At 36.4% G+C, this 22,388-nt stretch overlaps 2 protein-coding genes across 4 annotated transcripts in view; one reads left to right on the top strand and one right to left on the bottom strand.

Moving 5' to 3' along the window:
- SASS6 (SAS-6 centriolar assembly protein) overlaps positions 1–20,384 on the top strand; it is a 48,715-nt gene extending 28,331 nt beyond the window's left edge. For all 3 annotated transcript variants that reach the window (XM_050807467.1, XM_050807457.1, XM_050807447.1), the window contains 3 exons: positions 15,752–15,849; positions 18,318–18,412; positions 18,513–20,384. In XM_050807467.1, the coding sequence (XP_050663424.1) occupies positions 15,752–15,849; positions 18,318–18,412; positions 18,513–18,619 (300 nt within the window). In that variant the 3' untranslated portion in view covers positions 18,620–20,384. The remainder of the gene's footprint in view (positions 1–15,751; positions 15,850–18,317; positions 18,413–18,512) is intronic.
- A 184-nt stretch (positions 20,385–20,568) lies between these two features.
- The window catches only part of MFSD14A (major facilitator superfamily domain containing 14A), a 46,788-nt gene continuing 44,968 nt past the window's right edge, over positions 20,569–22,388 (bottom strand). Inside the window, exon 12 of the mRNA XM_050745072.1 lies at positions 20,569–21,921. Coding sequence (XP_050601029.1) covers positions 21,715–21,921 — 207 coding nt within the window. The 3' untranslated portion in view covers positions 20,569–21,714. The remainder of the gene's footprint in view (positions 21,922–22,388) is intronic.

Genomic DNA, 22,388 nt, shown 5'->3' with positions numbered 1-22,388 from the left:
TTATTTGTGAATTTATGCATATGCTACTGAAATACTATATTATATGCCGTGTAATTATTGGTTAAGAGAGCGAAATCTGATGTTAGGATTTAAAACCTGCCTCTGTCAATGTGAAGTTGATCAAGCCACTGAAAAAAACAGCATTCAATTCTTACACTTCAGTTTTCCCACTTATAAAATGGAGTGATAATTTTCTCTACCTTACTGAATTATTAAGTGAATTAATGCATTTGCTTAGAATAGTACCTGATTCATGATAAGTACTCCATAAATGTTACATTATTAATAATAAAGTTATTCAAAAATAGAAATTAAAGAATGAGACTAAAAATAGTTGTAAATGAAAGTTGTAAGATTTTCTTCTCAGACCTCAATGAATGGTCCTAATTACTGCCTACTTTGTCTTCCCCTGCTCAAACACCACCTACTTTGGTGATCATTGATCTAGGTAGTTTTGTGCTAGCAGCTATGTTGATTAAAACATGTACTTTTGAATTGCAGGTTTTAAAAATCACCCTTTTATTTTTGACATTGAACCTGTGATCTTCCTGATGCCTTAAAATGTTACTGTCAAGACTGAATACATTCAAGGAGATGTTTAACTGTGGGAATGTAAAATAACATGAGAAATTTGGCAAGAAACAAAATAATGCTTAAAGAATATGTGAGAATATTTAACAAGATTGTGCTGTTCTGACAAATACTTGACAATTTTAAAGCAAGATACACAAAACTACTTGTTTTTTCTCTTTTATTTTTGAATACAATGATAGCCAAAGATTCATTCATTGAACAAGTATTTAATGAATGTCTACTATCTGCCGTGTCCAGGCATAGTTTTAGTTGCAGGAGATGACAGCAGTGAACAAGACAAATCCCCTGACCTATGGTGCTTACATTTTGTGGTGAAACACCAGTAGATAGTAAATTGTAATGTGTTTCAAACTAAACTGTTTATTCATTCATTCATTTATTCATTTATTTTTGTGACAGAGTCTCACTCTGTCACCAAGGCTGGAGTGCAGTGGCATGATCTTAGCTCACTGCAACCTCCACCTCCCAGGTTCAAGCGATTCTCATGCCTCAGCCTCCTGAGTAGCTGAGATTACAGGTGTGCGCCACCACACCTGGCTAATTTTTGTATTTTTAGTAGAGACAGGGTTTCACCATGTTGGTCAGGCTGATCTCTAACTCCTGACCTCAAGTGATCCACCGCCTCGGCCTCAGCCTCCTAAGTGGTGGCATTACAGGTGTGAGCCTCTGTGCCCAGCTTGGGTTAAATTCTTGATCTTCAAGGTCAAACTTTCATAAAGGAGATTTAGAAGTATGTGAGGGATTTTCCACAATGAGAAAGGGGCCAGATGATTGATTTATCTTTTTTCTTTTAATCTGGTTGAAAGGCTTAGGGAGACAATTCTGTTTACTGTTAAGGACCAAGAAACAAAGTCTGGAAATGCCATACACAATGGTCATGAACTACAAAGTAGTAGTGGAGTGGAGAGGAGACACAGTAATAGACAGCATTATTTTGAGTGAGCTCCAGTTTTTCATTCTAACCTTTGACCTGAGGAGAAACAGCCATCCTTTTTCACTGAGTCTTCTACAGAATGGAAATGTGACTCAGTTTATCAGCTCCCATAGGGCAGGCAGAGCTAGAGACTATTTTAAGCTGGTTTGGGGAACCCCCATCCCAAGCACAGAGTGGATGCTGAAGGTTGTTCCCAGCATCCACTGGTGGTGGCTGATGGCTGGTCCTGGGCTCCCTGGGTCCTAGGCATCTCTTGATTCTCAGTGATGAACTTGTCAGTTGGCCAATGTGGACCTGTTGACAAATTACTCGGAATTACTCTAAGGTCTCTTTTGGCTTTATTCTCTAGTGTTTGAGTTTCTATAGGAACCTTTACATTTTTATTTTCTCTGAAGGAATGTCTTATCCTCCTGACATTCTATAATTGTAGGTGCTGAAATGCTTGTTCTCTCTCAGTGTCATCCAGTACAGATCTCTAACATTTGTGTGTGACTGCAGGCTGCCCAAGGCCCTGTTGCCTCACTTTCTTTGTCTTGATAGTGTTTGGCCCACAGTGGGTATTCAGAGACAGATTTTGTCTACAGATAGCATTATTCAGTTTGATTAACTATCTAATTCACCTAGAGGTTTAAATTAATTTTTCATTTATTTGGTATTAACTGTTTTTAAAAGTAATGTGTAAGTATGGGAAGCTTCCAAAGGTACAAGAGGATGTACTATCTAAAAGTGCCTACTGTGATCCCCAGTTCTCTTCTCAGAGAAAAATACTGTTAGGAATTTCTTGTGATATATTCCAGAAATATTCAAAGCGTATATAAGACCATATGTATGTGCATGTATAAGTATATATATTCAAATGTATGAGTGTTTTTATATATAAACATAAATAGTACTTGCCAATTGTTCTGTGCCTTGCTTTTTTCGTTTATGGCATTATGGAATAGGTAACTGCAGTGTATCACAATGTAAGTTTTTGTTTCTTTTTAATGACTTCATAGTATTCCAGTATATGGATGTACTATAATTCACTAATACTCTGTTTATGGATGATTAGGTTTTTTTCAATCCAGATGCTCATGCAGTGCTCCAGAAAATATTTTTGTACATACATCTTGGTGGCCTGGTACGAATAGATTTATAGGATACATTGTTAGAAGTAACTGTGTCAAAGGCATTTTTGCATATCTGGTGACTAAAATAGTATCTTATTGTGATGTTAATTAACATTTTCTTGATTAAAGTGAGAAACATCTTTTTATATATTTATAGGTTATGTTTCCTATTCTGTAAAACTCCTGTTTATTCATTTTTTGTTTTTCATTTGTTTGTTTTAGTGATGGAAGTCTCCCTGTGTTGCCCAGGCTGGCTTCGAACTGCTGGGCTCACCTGATCCTCCTGGCTCAGCCTCCTGAGTAGCTGGGACTACAGGCACGCATCATTGTGCCTGGCTCTTTCTTTTATCTGTTTTTTTGTTTGGGAGGTTTAACATTTATAAAATGGTTTTATAAGTGTTCTTTACATATTCTGGACACTAGTTTGCCGTTGTTTTTAATGTGCTATTTTGTTGTTTTGGGTTTGTTTTTATTCTTCATTATACTTTTTAAAAATTTAAAGGTTATTAAGGTAGAATTTACATACCATGAAATCCTTCCACTTGAAGATTAGTTCCGTAATTTTAGTCAGCTTATAGAGTTGTGAAACTATACCACAGTTCAATAGTAGAACGTTTACATTACCCTAAAAGTACCCTAGTGCCTGTTTGCAGTTTATCCCTACTCCTCCTCCTCGCCCTAGGCAACTACTGATCAACTGTCACTATAGAATTAGATTTTCTGTATTTCATGAGAGTAGAATCATACAACATGTAGTTTTTTAAAAATTTCTCTTTTTTTTGAGATAAGATCTCATTCTGTCATCCAGGATGGAGTGCAGTGGCACAATCATGGCTCATTGCAGCCTCGACCTCCCTGCGCTTAGGTGATCCTCCTATCTCAGCCTCCTGAGTAGCTGGGACTACAGGTGTGTGCTACCGTGCCCAGGTACCATTTTTTGCATTTTTTGTAGAGATGGAGTTTCGCCATGTTGCTCAGGCTGGTTTCGAATTCCTGGGCTCAAGTTATCTGCCTACCTCAACCTCCCAAAGTGCTGGAATTATAGGCGTGAGCCACCGTGCCTGGCCGTGTCCTTCCTTTTCACTCAGTATACCGTGTTTGATGTTCATCCAGGCTGTAATGTGTATCAGTAGTTCTTTTCTTTTAATTGCTCAGTAGTACTTCATTGCATTGATATGCCACAATTTGTTCATTCATCAGTTGATGGACATTTGAGTTGTTTTAAGTTTTTGGATATTACAGATTAAGCTGCTGTGAACATATGTGTGCAAGTCTTTGTATTTATTGTGGGTGAGTACCTAGGAATGGAGTGACTGGTGGCATATGTTTGATTTTTAAGAAACTACCAAATGTTTCCAAAGTGGTTTTACCATTTACCACCAGCAGTCTGAGAGTTCAGGTTGTTCTGCATCCTTCCAACAGTTGGTATAGTCAGTTGTTTAATTTTAGCCATTCTAATACATGCATAGAAGTACCTCATTGTGATTTTATTTATTTATTTATTTATTTTTTATTGAGACAGAGTCTTGCACTGTTGCCCAGGCTGGAGTGCAGTGGTGCAATCTCAGCTCACTGTAACCTCCACCTTCAGGGTTCAAGCGATTCTTGTGCCTCAGCCTCCATGGTAGCTGGGGTTACAGGTGCACGCCGCCACGTCCAGCTAATTTTTGTATTTTTTAGTAGAGACAGAGTTTCACCATGTTGGCCAGGCTGGTTTTGAACTCCTGACCTCAAGTGATCCCCCATCTTGGCCTCCCAAAGTGCTGGGATTACAGGCATCAGCCACCACACCTGGCCCCTCATTGTGATTTTAGTTTGCATTTTCCTAAAACCTAATGAAGTTGAGTATCTCTATTCATGTGCTTATTTAACATCAATATAATTACTTTGGTGATATATCTATTTGAATCTTTTGACCATTGCTAAACAAGGTTGTCTTTTTATTGAATTGTAAGAGTTCTTTGTATATTCTGGATACAAGTCCTTTATTAAGTATATGATTAGCAAATATTTTCTCCCAGTGGCTTCCCTTTTCATTTTCTTAATGTGTCTTTTGAAACACAAAAGTTTTTAATATTTGATGGAGTGCAATTTATCAAACTGTTTTCTTTTGTGGATCTTGCTTTTGGAGTTGTATATAAGAACTCTGTCCAACCACAGGTTGAAAACATTATCTCCTTTGTTTTTTTCTACAAGTTTTATAGTTTTAGCTGTTACATTTAGATCTGTGATCCATTTTGAAAAAATTTGTGTGCATGGCTTGAAGTAAGGATCTAAGTTCATTTTTCCTCCCCGCTGTGGATATGCAGTTCTTAGTACCATTTATGGAAAGTCTTTTTCTCTGTTGAATTGTCTAAGCACCTTTGTTAAAAATCAGTTGACCATATAAGGATTTATTTCAGGATTCTCAGTTCTGTTTCGTTGATCTTTATACCTATCCTGTGCCAATATCACAGCATCTTAATTACTATGACTTTATATTAAAAGTGTTGAAAATCTCCAGACTCTCTTCTTCCTTTTCAAAATTGTTTTAGATCTTTTTCATTTTCACAAAAATGTTTGGTCACCTTGTCAATTTCTGCAAAATGGTTTGTTTGGATTTTGATAGTTGTACAAGGAATTTATAGGTCAGTTTTCAAAGAAAGGCTGTTTTGACAGTCTTTTATCTTCCAATCCATGAATAATAAGACTCTTTCCATTTATTTAGATCTTCACTTCCTCTCAGTAACGTTTTGTAATTTTCAGTGTATAAGTCTTGAATTTCTTCTGTTGAATTTATTCTTACGTGTTTTATTCTTCTAGATGCTATTGTGGGTATAATTATTTTATTTATTTTTCAGAATATTGATGTGTAGAAATGTCATTTTTGTATGTTGATCTTGTATCTTGAAAGCTTACTAAACTCATTTATTACACTCATTAGTGGTTTTTGGTAAATTCTGTAGGATTTTCCTCATAGACAGTTATGTTATCTGAAAATAATGACAGTTTTACTTCTTTCTTTCCAATGTGGTTGCTTTTTATTTATTTTTCTTGCCTTATTGTAATGGCTGGAACCGATAGTACAATTTATTTTTATTTATGTTTTTTTTGCAACAGAGTCTTAGTGTCACCTAGCCTGGAGTGCAGTGTCGCACTCTTGGCTCACTTCAACTTCTGCCTCCCCGGCTCAGGTGATCATCCTACCTCAGCCTCCCTAGTAGCTGGGACCACAGGCGCATGCCACCGTACCCAGCTAATTTTTTGTAATTTTGTTAGAGACAGGGTTTTGCCATGTTGCCCAGGCTGGTCTTGAGCTCCTGAACTCAAGTGATCCACCTGCCACGACCTCCAAAAAAGTGCTGGGATTACAGGTGTAGGCCACTGCGCCCAGCCTATAGTGCAGTTTAAATAAATGTGAGAGCAGACATTCTGGCCTTGTTCCTGAGCTTCAGGGCAGAGCATTCAGTCTTTCATCATAAGCATATTAGCTGTAGGTTTTTGCTAGATGGCCATTTTTCAGAATAAGGAAGTTCTATTCCTAGTTTGCTAAGAGCTTTTATCATGAATGGATGTTAAATTTTGTCAAATGCTTTTTCAATTGATATGGTTATGTGGCTTATCTTTTATCAGTTAACAGATTGTATTGATTGTTTAAGATTATATTAGTCTTTCATTCTTGGGATAAACTTCACCTGGTCATGGTGTATTCTTTTTATGTATTGCTGGAGTTAATATTCTTTTTTTTTTTTTCGTTTTTTTTTTTTTTTTTTTTTTTTTTTATGGAGATAGAGTCTCTCTCTGTCGCCCTGGCTGGAATGCAGTGGCGTGATCTCGGCTCCCTGCAACCTCTGCCTCCTGGGTTCCAGCAATTCTCCTGCCTCAGCCTCCCGAGTAGCTGGGACTACAGGCGACTGGCACTGCACCAGCTAATTTTTGTATTTTTAATAGAGACAGGGTTTCGCCATGTTGGCCAGGCTGGTCTTGAACTTCTGACCTCAAGGTCAGAGGTGAGTGATATGCCCGCCTCGGCCTCCCAAAGTGCTGGGATTACAGGCATGAGCCCCCACACCCAGTTTGGAGTTAATTTTCTGATAGTTTGATTTTGTGTCCATGTTCATAAAGGATATTGGCCTGTAGTTTACTTTTCATGTACTGTCTTTAAAAAATTTAAATCAGGACAATAATGGCCTCATAAAATGAGCAGGAAAGTATCTTTTCTCTTTTATTTTCTGGCATATATTGTATAGAGTTGCTTTATATTTTCTTTAAATGTTTGGTAGAATTTTCCAGTGAAATCATCTGGGTCTGGAAATTTTTTTGCCGGAAGTTTTTTTCAGCTGTGAATTAATTTTTTTCAATAGCTATAGAATATTTGGGTTATTTATTTCTTCTTGGGCCAGTTTCAATAGTTTGTGACTTTCACAGGATTAAATCATTTAATCTAAATTTTAAGCTATGTGTGAAGAGTTGTTTGTAGTATTCCATTATCTTTTTAATGTCTATAGACTCTGTTGTAACATCCTCTCTTTCATTACTTATAATGATGATTTTTGCCTTGTCTCTTTGAAAAATCAGTTTGGTAAGAGGTTACCAGTTTCATGGATCTTTTCAGGGAACTGACTGACGGTTTCATTGGTTTTTCAATTTACTGATTTCTCCACTTTAATATTTTTTCCCTTCTAACTGCTTTGAGTTTGTTTGGCTCCTTTTCTCACTTTCTTAAGGTAGAAGATTATGTTCTAAGAGTTTTATGTTAATCTAAACATTTAATGCTATACGTGTTATTCAGTCTTGCTTTAACTGCATTTCACAAATTTTGGTATGTGTATTTTCATTTTCATTAAGTTCAAAATATTTTTTTTTCTTTTTCTTTTCTTTTTTTTTGAGACAGGGTCTCACTGTGTCCCCCAGACTGGGATGCGGTAGCATGATCGCAGCTCCCTACAGCCTCAACCTCCTGGGCTTATGTGATTCTCCCACCTCAGCCTCCTGAGTAGTTGGGACTACAGGTGCACACCGCCACACCTGGCTAATTTTTGTGGTTTTTTTGGAGAGACAGGGTTTTGCCATGTTTCCCATGCTGATCTCAAACTCCTGGGCTCAAGTGATCTGCCTGCCTTGGCCTACCAGAGTGTGGGGATTACAGGCATGAGCCACGACACCCAGCCCTATTCTTTTCAAGTACATATGGAACACTATCCAAGATAGACTATGTCCTTAGTTCTAAACCAGTCTGGAATTAAACTAGAAATCTATAACAGAAAGATATATGGAAGATTTGAGGGAAATTAGAAAATATTATTTTGGCCAGGTGTGGTCAGATACACCTGTGGTCCCAGCTACTGGGGAGGCGGAGGTGGGAGGATCACTTGAGCCCAGGAGGTGAAGGTGGCACCGAGCCGTGTTTGCACCACTCTGCTCTGTCCTGGGCAACAGAGTGAGAGGTCTCACAAAAAAAAAAAAAATAGTGTTCTGTTTTTGTTGGGATAGTGTTCTTTAAATATATCTCTTTGTATGATTTTTATTTTAGTGGTTGCTCCAGGCATTTATAATGTACATATTTTTCATAGTGTGTAGAATTAATATCTTATCACTTAAAGTAGAATATACATACCTTGCCACCATACAGTCCCTTTGCCTTTTCCCCCCTTATGTTTTCATATTTCATAAGTATTATATTTACATACATTGGAAACATTATCAGACAATCTAAAATTTTTGCCATCATCCATTATACATATTTAAAACTCTGGAGTGGGCTGGGTGTGGTCCCTTACACCTACAATCCCAGCACGTTGGGAGGCCGAGGCAGGCAGATCACAAGATCAGGAGATTGAGACCACCTTGGTTAACACAGTGAAACCCCATCTCTACTAAAAATACAAAAAATTAGCTGGGCGTGGTGGTGGGCGCCTGTAGTCTCGGCTACTCGGAAGGCTAAGGCAGGCGAATCACTTGAACCCGGGAGGTGGAGGTTGCAGTGAGCCGAGATTGTGACTCTGCACTCTAGTCTGGGCGACACAGCGAGACTCCATCTCAATCATTGTGGGAAACAGTGTGGTGATTCCTCAAGGATCTAAAACTAGAAATACCATTTGACCCAGCCTTCCCATTACTGGGTATATACCCAAAGGATTATAAATCACGCTCCTTTAAAGACACATGCACACGTATGTTTATTGCAGCACTATACACAATAGCAAAGACTTGGAATCAACCCAAATGTCCATCAGTGACAGACTGGATTAAGAAAATGTGGCACATACACACCATGGAATACTATGCAGCCATAAAAAAGGATGAGTTTGTGTCCTTTGTAGGGACATGGATGCCGCTGGAAACCATCATTCTCAGCAAACTATCTCCAAGAACAGAAAATCAAACACCGCATGTTCTCACTCATAGGTGGAAATTGAACAATGAGATCACTTGGACACAGGAAGGGGAACATCACACACCGGGGCCTATTGTGGGGAGGGGGGAGGGGGAGGGATAGCATTAGGAGATATACCTAATGTAAATGACGAGTTAATGGGTGCAGCACACCAACATGTCACATGTAAACATATATAACAAACCTGCTACATTGTGCACATGTACCCTAGAACTTAAAGTATAATAAAAACAAAAAAAACCCAAAAAAACAAAAAGCAAACAAACTCTGGAGTGGAGAAGACTAGTTCATTATATTACTCAGTGTTTACCATTTCTGTTGTTCTTGTTATTCTTTTCCTTCATTCCTGGTATTCTAAGTTCTTCTACAGTATAATTTCCCTGAATGATAGAACATTCATTAGCAATTCTATTAGAGGAAGTCTTCTGTCAATTCTTTTTCTTCCCCTGGGAATGCCTTTTACCTTCTTTCCTGAATGATATTTTCTCTGGATATAACATTCTGTATTCATAATCCTTTTCCTTAAGCACTTTAAAACTGTTGTTCTGCTTCTTTTAGGATTCCATGATTTCCAGTGAGAAATTAGCAGTAAATTTGAATTGTTCTCCTATAACTAGTGCATCATTTTCTCTGCCTGCTTTTAAGATTTATTTTTTTTTTAGTTTTTCGCAGTTTAACAATGATATGTCTGGGCATGGATTTCGAACTCATTTCACTTTATCCTTTTGGGGGTTTACTAAGCTTGGTAAATCTTTTCCCAAATTTTTGACATATTCAGCCATTATTTCTTCTTTTTTTTTTTTTTTTTTTTTTTTTTTTTTTGAGACAGGGTCTCGCTTTGTAGCTCAGGCTGGAGTGCAGTGGCGTGAACAGAACTCGTGGCAGCCTTGACCTCCCAGGATCAAGCAGTCTTCCCACCTCAGCCTCCCATGTAGTCAAATATTTTTTTCTGCAGAACATTCTTCTTTCTTTTAGGACTCAAAAGACATGAATGTAAATCTTTATTTTCCTAAGGGTCCACAACTTTCTGTTCTTCCATTCTTATTTTTTCTGTTTTTCAGATTTGATTATTTCTGTTGATCCGCCTTCAAGTTTACTCTTTTCTCTGTCCATTCTACTATCAAGCCCATTCAGCGATTATTTCTGTTCTAAAATTTCCATTTCATTTTTTTTTTTTTTTTTTTTTTTTTTTTTTTTTGCTGAGACTTTTTTACATTCATTTGAACATTTGAGCAGTGTTATTAGAGCACGGTTATAATGGGTGATTTGAAGTGGTTTCCTGATAATTCCAGTAATTGTGTCATCTTGGGGTTCACTTCATGGTTTATCTTTTCCCTTATGAGTTGCTTACATTTCCCTAGTTCTCTATTGAGTGATTTTGGATTGTATCCTGGACATTAGAATATTACGAGATCCCAGATCTTATTTAAATCCTAAGGAGAATGTGGTTTTTTTTTTTTTTTTTTTAAGCAAACAGTCTTGTTAGGTTCAAGTTCTGATTAGCCTTCTTTAGGTTGTGATTCTTCAGTTCAATTTTTTTGTAAAGACAGTTTCACTGTGTCACCCAGGCTGGAGGATAGTGGCGCAATCTCGGCTCACTGCAATTTTGGGTTCAAGCAATTCTTGTGCCTCAGCCTTCCAAGTAGCTGGGATTACAGATGTGCACCAGCAGGCCCAGCTAATTTTTGTATTTTTAGTAGAGATGGGGTTTCACCATGTTGGTCAGGCTGGTCTCAAACTCCTGGCCTCATGTGATCCGCCCACCTCAGCCTCCCAAAATTCTGGGATTACATGTGTGAGCCACCATGCCTGGCTGTCAGTTCCAAGTTTTAAAGACTTTGTCGTGTCATGCTGTTTGGATCTGTCTCAAATGTGCTATTCTGTGACTTTGGCAGTAGTTAACCCCATAGTCAGTTCCCAAAGCCTTTGGTATGCTGATCAGGGTCAGATTTGTACAGCTCATAAGCGAGCCTAAGAGTTTATATACCACCTTATAGGATTTCTCCCTTGAGTTTTCTCTCCATGATTTCCTCAGAATTATCCATGTCCTTAGGGTCCCCCTTCCTGGTTTTCTGGCTAGAAAATACAGGCCCCTTCCCTGCTATGCAGTTCCTGTAATTGTATCTGCATCTGTTATCAAGCAGCAAGAGGACAAAGAGAGGAGAAAAGTAGTGAGGATATTTCCCCTGTTAATGAGACCACAGTGCCTTTGGTAGGAAGATGATTCCCCTCCTTCAAAGTTTTAGTTACCACCTTGCCACTGTTGCCACTCTGGCACTTCTGCTTCCATATAGTAGCCTGGGGGTTGGAGCAGGAAAGAACATAGGGAAAAATGAAAAGAAAGGGATTTTCCTCACTCTTTGATCCTTAGGAGTTTCTTTTTTCATATCTCAGCAGAAAATGAATCTACCTTGATATTAATATTGTATTCTGGCTCTCTTATGCCTAGTATTTACATGAAGTATCATTTTCTATTTTTTTTATTTTCCAGCCTGTGTCTTTAAATGTGATTTCTTTTAGATATTTGTAATTGACTCATTTTTATCCATTCTGACATTCTTAAACAATTTAAAATGTAATGCATAAGTTTTTCCATATTATGATTTGTTTTCTATATGTCCTGTTTCTTGTCTCCCTTTTCTGCTTTTTTCCTGCCTTCTTTCCAGTTAGTTTTGTGCATTTTATTTCGTTTTTCATTTTATATTTACTCTTGGCTTTTATTTTCTTTGTGTTTGTTTACTCTGGTTTACAATATACAATTTCATCATCTACCTTCAAATATTTTACTACTTCCCGTGTAAAATAAGACTGTTACAATAATATACTCCCATTTCTTCCTATCTTTTTGCTACTGTTGTTAAAATTTTACTTCTATCTTTGTTATAAGCTCTACTTTTTTTTTCTTTAAACAATCAAGTATATTTAAAAGACATTAAACAATGAGGAAAAGTCTCCTTGGTTAACCCATACATTACTATTTACACTCTTTTTTCCTTTATGTAGATGTAAATTTTCATCTGGTATTTTCCTTTCTCCTCAATAACTAAGATCTCTTATAGTACAGATTTTTAAGGCTTCTTACAATGCAGGTCTGTGGGGAATTAATTCTTCTTTTGTCTCATAATGTTGTTATTTTGACTTCATTTTCTCTGAATATAGAACTTTAGGTTGACAAGTTTTTTTCCTGTCTGTATTTTGAAGATGTTATTCCATTGTTGCCTGGATTGAATACTTTCTGGCAAGATGTCAGTAGTCATGTTTATAATGTTTCCTTTATATGAAGTGACCTTTTTTTCTGGGTGCTTTTAAATTTTCTCTTTATCATTAATTTTCAACAAGTTAATTATGCTTTGGTGTGGAGTTTGTGTATCATGTCTAACGGGTTTTCATGAAGTTCTTAAATAGGTGGGTTTGTAGTTTTTATCAGTTTAGGAAATTCTAGTCATTATTCACATTTGTTTTTCTGTTTTGTTCTCTTTTTGATTACATGATATACATGGTTATACATGGTTGATTACATGATATTGTCCCAGGGAGACTTAGTTTATTTATTTCATTATTTGTTTCATTTTATGTAGATTCTGATGCTGTGTCTTAAAGTTTATTAGTCTTTTCTTTTCTTCTGCAGTATATAATTTGCTGTTAATCTATCCAGTGAGAAATTTTCATTTTATTGACTATTTTGTGTCTAGAATTTTCATTGCACTCTTTTTTATATCTTCACTTTTCTCATACTTTTTATTTCCATTAAGTTCTTATACAATTACATTTGTGTCCCTGGTCTATAGTTTCTGCCATTTCTGAATCTGTTTCTGTTGGCTAATTTTTCTTCTGAGTATGACATCTTATTGTGATCTTTGTAATTTTTGATAAGTGGAACATTGTGAGTGTTACATTGTTGATTGTCTGGATTTTATATTTCTTTAAAGCATGGCAGGCTGTTTTTTTTCTTGAGACAGGGTCTTGCTCTGTTGCCCAGTATGGAGTGCAGTGATGTGATCATAACTCACTGTAAAACCAAACTCCAGGGCTTAAGTGATCCTCCTAACTCAGCCTCCCATATATCTGGGACTACAGGTGTGCACTCCCATACCTACCTAATTTAAAAAATTTTTTGTAGTGATGGAGTCTCATTATGTTGCTGAGGCTGGCCTTGAACTCCTGGCCTCAAGTGATCCTCCCACTTTGGCCTCCCAAAGCACTACAATTTCAGGTGTGAGCCACTGTGCCTGCTCAAGAGTAAATTACTTGTGGATCACTTTGATTCCTTTTAGCGTTTTTGGTTTTTTTCTTTAGCATTAATAGCATGCATCTAAAGTAACTTCTACTTGAGGGTTAGTTCAGCTGTATTGCAAAGCTTGAAATGCTCCTTTAGTGATGGATGCAGTGGCTCAAGCCTGTAATCCCAGCACTTTGGGAGACTGAGGCGAGCAGATCACAAGGTCGAGATCGAGACCATACTGACAACATGGGGAAACCCCATCTCTACTAAAAATACAAAAATTAGCTGGGTATGGTGGCGCATGCCTGTAGTCCCACCAGCTACTCAAGAGGCTGAGGCAGGAGCATCTCTTGAACCCGGGTGGCCGAGGTTGCAGTGAGCCGAGTTTGCACCACTGTACTCCACCCTGGCTACAGAGCGAGACTCCGTCTCATAAAAAAAAAAAAATGCTCGTTTATTTATCCAGCCTCGATGAGTTTTACCCTATGCATACGCCTAGAACAGTAGAGACTCAAGGACATTGACAGGCAGGTATCTGGAGATTGTTCTTTGTATAGCTCCCTTCTCATCAGAATTCAGCCCTACAACCTCCAGCGGTCCAATCTCCCTAAACTCTAACTTAATCTCCTCAATTTAGCAATTATGTTCTCCCTCTGCATCTGCTGTCAAGAAGGGGTTGCCAGTTAGAAAGTTTGAATCAGTTGTAGGGATCACATCTTGGAGATCACATCTTGTCTGTGGTCTTGTATCTGCGAATATTCTCTTCATTTATTTTGCTCAGTTTCCTAATTGTTTATGATTGGTGGCTAGAAGCTATATTAGTATTAGTACTGGTATCTTTTCTTAATTTGCCTCCCTCTTATTGCATGTTTTTTAAAAATAAAGAATATTAGAATCAGCTCTCTTGATTAAAAATATCCTATTTGTGTGTAATGCTGTTACGGGTAGATTAATGTAGGGAGAACTGGTATCTTGATGGTATTCAACCTTGATAGCCAAGTGAAGTAGCATATAGCTTTATAATTTTATCATATTTAGTATCCATCTATTCCTATTTTGAGTTTTACCAAAAACTGATGTGTACTTTCTTATGTCTTTTCTTTTTGTATCACAGTAGTCATGAATTTTTTCTTTGATCTATTGATTTATATTTATAGATTTCCTGTAGATTTATACCTTTCTGATATAACAGGAATTCCTTAGTACATTATTACTTTAAATAAACTACATCTTATATGCGTTACTTTATCTTGGATTTTTGCATAGATACTTGATTACTTTTGACGACTTTAAAATTCAGATTCCAAGCCCTCATTTAGAATCTTTAAATAAATAGGCTTTGAAAGTCTTGAAAGGGGAAGAATTTTCAGAATATATGAGGTAAATGCATTATTGTGATCCTTGGTTACTTTTAACACTAACATTTATTTTAATGTATTAATGTTCATATTCTTGTTTGAAAATAATTGGTAAAAGAATCATTTTGTAATTCATTTTGCTTGTATGACAGGTATTTACTTTTTTACGTAAAGAGAAGTAGGCTTCTCGGTTGGGCAGGTGGCTCATGTGAGCCTGTAGTCCCAGCATTTTGGGAGGCCAAGCTGGGAGGATCCCTTGAGCCCAGGAGTTCGAGACCAGCTTGGGTAACATGGTGAAATCCCATGTCTACAGAAAAATACAAAAATTAGCCTGGGCAAGAGAATGAAATCCTGTCTCAAAAAAAGAAAAGAAAAAAGAGAATTAGGCTTCCTTTTATTAACTCTTTTCAATAGCATGTGCTTGTGTTATAAAATATAGGTGAAAACTGTTTGTTTTGGTTTTTTTGTTTTTGGGTTTTTTTTTTTTTTGAGACAAGATCTCATTCTGTCACCAGGCTGGAGTGCAGTGACATGTTTTTGGCTCATGCACCCTCAACCTCCTGGGCTCAAGCAGTCCTCTCATTTCAGCTTCCAGAGTAGCTGGGACCACAGATGCGTGCCATCACCCCGGCTTATTTATTTAGTAGAGATGGAGTCTGTGTTGCCCAGGCTAGTCTCGAACTCCTGAACTCAAGTGACCCACCCGAAGTGCTGGAATTACAGGCATGAGCCACCACACTTAGCCAAAGCCTGCATTTTTATGTACAGATTTATCAGAAAACAAATTTAACCACCCATCTCAATATAGAACTGTCTCATTCACCCTGGGAATGGTGGCTCATCCCTGTAATCCCATGATTTGGGGAGGCTGAGACAAGGAGTTTGAGACTCGCCTGGGCAGCATAGTGAAACCCCGTCTCTACAAGAAATAAAAAATTAGCCAGACTTTGTGGTGTGTACCTGTAGTCTCAGCTAAGTAAGGCTGAGGTGGGAGGATCACTTGAGCCCAGGAGATTGGGACTGCAGTGAGCCATGATTGTGCCACTCTACTCCTGCCTAAGCAACAGAGCAAGGCTCTGTTTCAAACCCCTCCTCTGCCCAAAACTGTCTAATTCTATATAACTCAGTTACATGAGATGTTTTTCCTTCTCACAGGTTCAGTTTAATTTGCAGTTTACAAAACCAAATGCATCACTAGGAGACGTTCAGTCAGGAGCAACTATTAGTATGCCTTGCTCAACTGATAAGGAAAAGTAAGTACTTAATGACATAAACTTTAATGTTTGCAATTTTGAAGGCCATCTTAAAGAATTTTTCTCAGTGCTTGAGAGCTGTGATACCCACCTGTCTACCTGAGACATGGCAAGTTACTGATCAGTGGAATTTAAGTTGAATCACTCTTAGCTATAAAAAAGAGATTTCTCCTATTTTTTCTGTTTCCTCCTCCAACAGTCTACTCATTTTTTTTTAATGTGGGATATGCTTAGATAGTAAAATTTTGTTTGTTGAAAGAGATTTTCCTACATAACTGAAGACTGGTCTTTCAGATATTCTCAGATATATTCACAGAAATTTTTAAAAATTCCTCATGGTCAGCTGTTTTTGTTTTCTTATATGGCTATGTCTGCCCCTGGAAGCTCTCCATTTTTCTGATTTATTGCTTTCAGTATAATCTAATCTAAAATACCAGCTAGTTAATATGCTGGAAATATGCAGAGAATGAGTAAAAAGGTTTGTGAGATTTTCGTATAGATAACATAAATAAGCTTTAACGCCATTTTGCAACCCTAGGTTTTAAACAGGGTTTATACATAGTGAAGTCTGTTGATTCAGTGACTTGTGGTTAAATCAAACCACTCATACAGACAAACTTTTCTCTCTGGGTAGACTTCATGTTTGTAATTTATTATTACTAATATAGTTATTTATTAAATTTAATGACTTTAAGGCCTGTCTGCCAATACTCATTATCATGAGCTATCACCATCCCAGTTCTACATTACAAACTAAATTACTAACATAGCTCAAAGAGGGTTCCATCCCCAGCTCTCAGCTTTTATTCATTGGATCATGATGTGTTAAAATAGTTAATAATGTTTGTGGCTGGTCACAGTGTCTCATGCCTGTAATCCCAACACTTTGGGAGGCCAAGGTGGGTGGATCACTTGAGGCCAGGAGTTCAAGACCAGCCTGGCCAACATGGTGAAATCTCATCTCTACTAAAAATACAAAAATTAGCCGGGTGTGGTGGGCACCTGTAATCTCAGTTACTCAGGAGGCTGAGGCATGAGAATCGCTTCAACCCAGGAGGCAAGAAGTTGCAGTGAGCCGGTTGCACCACTGCATTCCATCCTGGGCAATAGAGCGAGACTCTGTCTCAAAAAAATAAAATAAATAGAAAAAATAATTTTAAAAAGTATTTGTGAGCCTCTATTTTTTAAAAAGATCAAAATTCACTTGTTCACAGGGAGAGTACCCTGAATTCCTGTTAATGGTAGCATATCATAATGTTTAGTATATTTAATTCATCATAGGCCAGGCATAGTGGTGTACGTACACCCGTAGTCCCAGCTACTCAGGAGGCTGAGGCAGGAGGATCACTTGAGTCTGGGAGGTTTGAGACTGCAGTGAGCCATGATCCTGCCACTGCACTCCAGCCTGGGGGCCCTGCCTCAAAAGAAAAAAAAAAAAAAAAAAAGCCAGACAGTGTGGTACATGCTTGTAGTCCCAGCTGCTTGGGAGGCTGAGGGATCACTTGAGCCTGGGAGTTGGAGTCTGTAGTAAGCTATGATCAGTCACATCACTGCACTCCAAACTGAGCCACAAAGCAAGAACCTGTCTCAAAAAAAAAAAAAAAAAAATTATAGAGCAGTTTTACTAGCAGAGAATATGACAATCATATTTGTAGTATGAAGTCAAACATAACCATCTGTCCATAAAATTAGGACTGTTCAGTGATTTTGACTTTTTTCTGGTTATTTTGTCAGCTAGCAAAAAGTGGCACCAGGTATCAAACGTTAAAGAAAAAAATAAAATAGAAAAAAAATCTATTCACCCACTTATTTTCTGAAAATTGGGTCAAGAGCAGCCATCATTTAATTTTAAGGACTGATTTATTCTCATTGTTTTGCAAGAGCCTTTAACTTTTTACAAGTAGTACTAGGGAAACCGTTAACACTGGACAGATTTAGAAAAGATGGCAGTGGTAGAAAGGGGAAACATACAGAAATGCCCTTCTTTCTCCCCCTGATTTTCTCATTTGTATTAATTTGACCAGAATTTATTATTGTGGAATGTGTATTAATATTTGGTCATGACTACTTTGAAGCACTAGAAAATTTTGAAGAGCTTTTGGTCAAAGGAAAAAAATCTTATTTTAAATATGAGTTAGAAATTAATGGTGTTACTCTCAAGGCATGTATTTTTCTGTCATGTATCACTTATGTGCTAGCATTTAAATTTTTACAGCACTTGTAGAATTTTCATTTTTCCCACCATCTTTATCCCAGCTCTTAAGATTTTATTATAATCTACTATTTACTGAGGATACTTTGGTTTATGTATAAAATTACCATTTGCTTAAGAAACCAGTGAAGAATGTGTTCTGAACAAAGCTAAGCTATAAATAGAACTTAGTTACATTATCTTGCATATGTATATATATGAGATAAACCTTCAAAATTAATAAAGACTGTTAAATAATTGCCATTTTCTTTTTAAGTAGTGAAAATTTAGGGTTGGAATCCAAATACCTGAAGAAAAGGGAAGATAGCATTCCTTTACGTGGACTCAGCCAGAACCTATTTAGTAATTCAGGTGAGCAGGGATTTCTGGATTTTGTACTCTCTAGTTTAATTAAATGTTATGTATGAAGACTTAATGAATACCACTAACTTCTTTTTGTCCTCATTTGCAGACCATCAGAGAGATGGCACTTTAGGAGCATTACAGGTGTCTTCCAAACCCACAGTGCTCCCCTCGGCATCTTCAGCATATTTCCCTGGGCAGCTACCAAACAGTTAATTCTAGTGTCATGTTTTACTTTTTACTGATATTTTAGAAACTCAGGTGCTTAAAAATATGTCAATATGAATCAAATCCTAAAATAGCAAGTTTCAAATTTTACTTGAGCTGTTGAACTGGATCTTTTAAGTACTGCTATCTTTTATGGCAGTTTATAGGAACAGATTTGTACTTGGGGATTGGTAAAGCTTGTGAGTAAATGACATTTTTTGGTTTGTGAACATGGTGTTTTATAGAATAATAATATGTATTTTATTAAGCTATTCTTTAGAAATTCAGTTCTAAGGAAAGAGTTGATCCTTATAAGGGAGATTTCAATCATATTGAAAATCTGGGTAAACTAAAACCTGCTCATAACCTCATAGTATGCAACCAAAGAATGCTAATTCATTTTATCACTTTCATTGGTAAAGCAAAACTTTTAAATTCAACACCTGAAAATTTTGAGGGAAAATGATTACCTCCTGAGATATCTATATTATTGATGACATTTAAAGGGAAAAGTCCTAGATTTACCTTAAATAACTGAAATGAATTAAGCCTTCGTAGCATATTTTCCTTGAAACATTTAAATTTGCTACTGATGAATCAAATAAACTTGATATACTTTAAAAAATTTGGACAGTGTATTTGTGACCAGATTAAGTGCTTTAGTCATTTGAGCTGAAAAGTTTTTTAAAACTTTAGTGCTTCCTAAATGTTTATACTCATCTAGTTTTTCTCAATTTGTAGTTTTATTATGCAGTTAAATCTCTATCAGTGGAATTTTAAAACTTGGTACTACTACTAAATCTATATCATGAATGATTCATTTATTTTTGTAGTATCAACTTGGGTTGATTTCAATGTTAATAAACTATGCAAAACAAATAACTGTTAGAAGGTACAATTTTCTTCTCTTCCCTGTAACTAAAAGTTTTAAGAATTGTTCCTTTGGAAAAATTGATTTTTTAAAAATTCACCCAGAATCATAGGGCCTCATTTTGTTTTCTTATTGACAAACAATACCTGGTAGCATTCGCTAGAGTCTTCCAAATCAATGTTTGTAAAGTACTAATGCTCATGTGGTAATTTTAAAATTAGTTTCAAATACTTTATTATACAGATGAAGAAACATTTCAAGTTATTAATGATATAATAATGTTACTGAGTTCCATGGTAAGAATCTTTGCTAATTTTTTTAATGAAGCCAGTATCTTGAAACTACTGGCAATTGAAAGTGTCTTAAACTATGGATCTAATCTGAAAATTCAGTAACTAATATTAGGCAGTGATACTCCCCCTGCCCCCCCATTTAAATATACTACTGTATTAGTGAGAATACTTGGTACAGTCACTTGAAAGCACTTGCTATTCTGGAAAGAAGCCTCTTGGTGATTTTGGAAGGGGCTTTGTTGTAAATACTATGTAATATATATAAAATATTGTGACAGGTTTTGGATGTGATGCATGACATACAGGTAGCTCTCTTTTTTTAAATATAGATATCTATCTCTTTGCATATATATACACAAGGAAAGTTGAATTTTCAAAAAGAAAGATACATGCTATCATCTTGCAAATTTTTTTGTATTAAATGTATATACACTTCCAAGTGTGTTCTTTGCTCTACCTCTTAAACTTTTAGTTGCAATTGTTTTGCAGTGTAAAATTGTACATGTGTTAATAATCAAAGTGTTGCATTTAATGTTATTTCTGTAAACTCTGAGCTTTGTTAATAAACTATTTATACAGCATCTACACTTTGAAAGTCAAGTACTTCAAAGGTAATCTGCATACTTACTGCATTTTTGTTTCTTTCCTCTTGTCTTCCTTGAAGAGTATTTTTTAGTGAGGGAAAAGAAATGGATGCAAAGAATGAATAATGCTTTGATTTGTTACTGTAAAAATGAGTATGGTAACAAAGCCAAACAGGCCCTATAGGAACTCACAGATCAAGACTTTTTTTAAAAAAAAAAATCATTAAAATATTTAACTTTATTAACAGAATATTTACATTTCTTTTAAGACCTTATTTAACCATAGTGAGTGTTCCAAGTTTAAAAAGCATTAAGCAATAACCACACACAAGATGAAAACAGTGTAAACTATACAGTACTTTATATACAATTTTTACAAAGTAACACTTTTTTAAATAATATAACTGGACACAAAAATATACACTTTAGAGAAATTCACATCAGTAATTGTATAAAGCTCTCCTCTAGGGTCCTGAAAATTTAGGACAAACATTAGCTCTGTAAATAAAGTGTTACTGTGACAGTCCTGAAAGGCCACTATATATATTTATCTACATATAGATATCACATTGACATTTTCAAGGCTACCAGCTTTACTATATAATTTTTAGATTATGTATTCAAGTGTTGAGGTGCTTATGATTATGCAAACATTAAAAGAATAGTGGTATAAGAAGTAGCTGGGGAACAAATTTGAGCCAGCATTTAGATTTACAGGCTCTAAACACCCCAATTTAAATTCTAAATGGCTGATACTTTCTCACTTCAAAAACAGTAGTGAATAATGTTTAAAAGTACTGCAAACAAGCTTGAAACATGATTCAGATTTAGTACAGTTTTCTTAAGAGTTTTTTTTAAATGCAAACAATTCATTTACCATTTCTTTGTTTTAGTGCATCTGCATTAAGGCTTTGAATTATTTGACCCAAGATTTTACAATATTAAAATCTGACTCAAAATTTTACAATGTTAAAACAAATAGGTCCACAACCATACTACCTACTCTGTCTCACTGAGTCAGCATAGAGTTAAAGCTCAACACCTTAAGGAAATGGTAGCAGAGACATTTGCTAATATCTAAGAAGTTACATATATAGTTTTTAATAAAACAAACAGCTTAGTGGCAAGAAATTGGTGCTAATAAACAAAAGGTTTTTCAAAAGAAATTGTAACATCTTTGGAAAACTGTCCGGTTCTTTAAGTTCCCACTTCCTTTAGTTCCCACGGAGTTCATGCAGATACAGTTCTTAAGACAATCTTAAAGTACACTGTGGATGGAAATGGAATGTATATCCAGAACTAGAGGTGAAAACTAAGACCTGGGTGCTGATAGAAAAATCTTCCTGATTTCAGTCGTCACACATTTGTGTCCTGGAGTAAAGGTTCTTTGGCCTCTCCTGGCGCTTGTGTACTATGAGGATGGCTGTGACTGCCACAGTGCTTTCTCCAACTGCTGGACCTTAAGCTTAAATTGGTATGTTCCGGAATAAACAAGGCAACAAGCAGAGCCAGCAGTACTGAACAGGCTCCAAATAGGAAGGGAGGGCCAGGGATGATGGAATTCTGAGGAAGAATAAAGTAATTAGGATTTTTACACAAGTACTTTTACTCATAAGGAGAAACTGCATACCTTTTAGTATTAACTTACGAATTACAAGCTAATTGCTCTTCTCTTTATTAAAGCCATAAATATAAAAGGCATCCCCTTTTTAGGAGAAAAGAGATACTATCACATTCTCTATAAAATTCTGGGAATAACTGGCAAAATAAGACTATGCAAAAATATTATATCATTACTTTCAGCACAAAATGTGAACACAGATGTTCTATGATTAATTTGTTAGTCCAAGGGGAAAACATTTATAGAAAGATCTCAAAAATAAAATCAGGCTGTGCGTGGTGGCTCAAGCCTGTAATCCCAGCACTTTGGGAGGCTGAGGCAGGCAGATCACTTGAGGTCAGGAGTTCGAGACCAGCCTGACCAACATGGTGAAACCTCGTCTCTACTAAAAATACAAAAAAATTAGCCA

The sequence above is a fragment of the Macaca thibetana genome, chromosome 1 (genome assembly GCF_024542745.1).
Source record: "Macaca thibetana thibetana isolate TM-01 chromosome 1, ASM2454274v1, whole genome shotgun sequence".
In the NCBI taxonomy this organism is placed as follows: domain Eukaryota; kingdom Metazoa; phylum Chordata; class Mammalia; order Primates; family Cercopithecidae; genus Macaca; species Macaca thibetana.
Note: the sequence above shows the minus strand (reverse complement) of the source record. Positions and strands in the feature narration are given on the sequence as shown.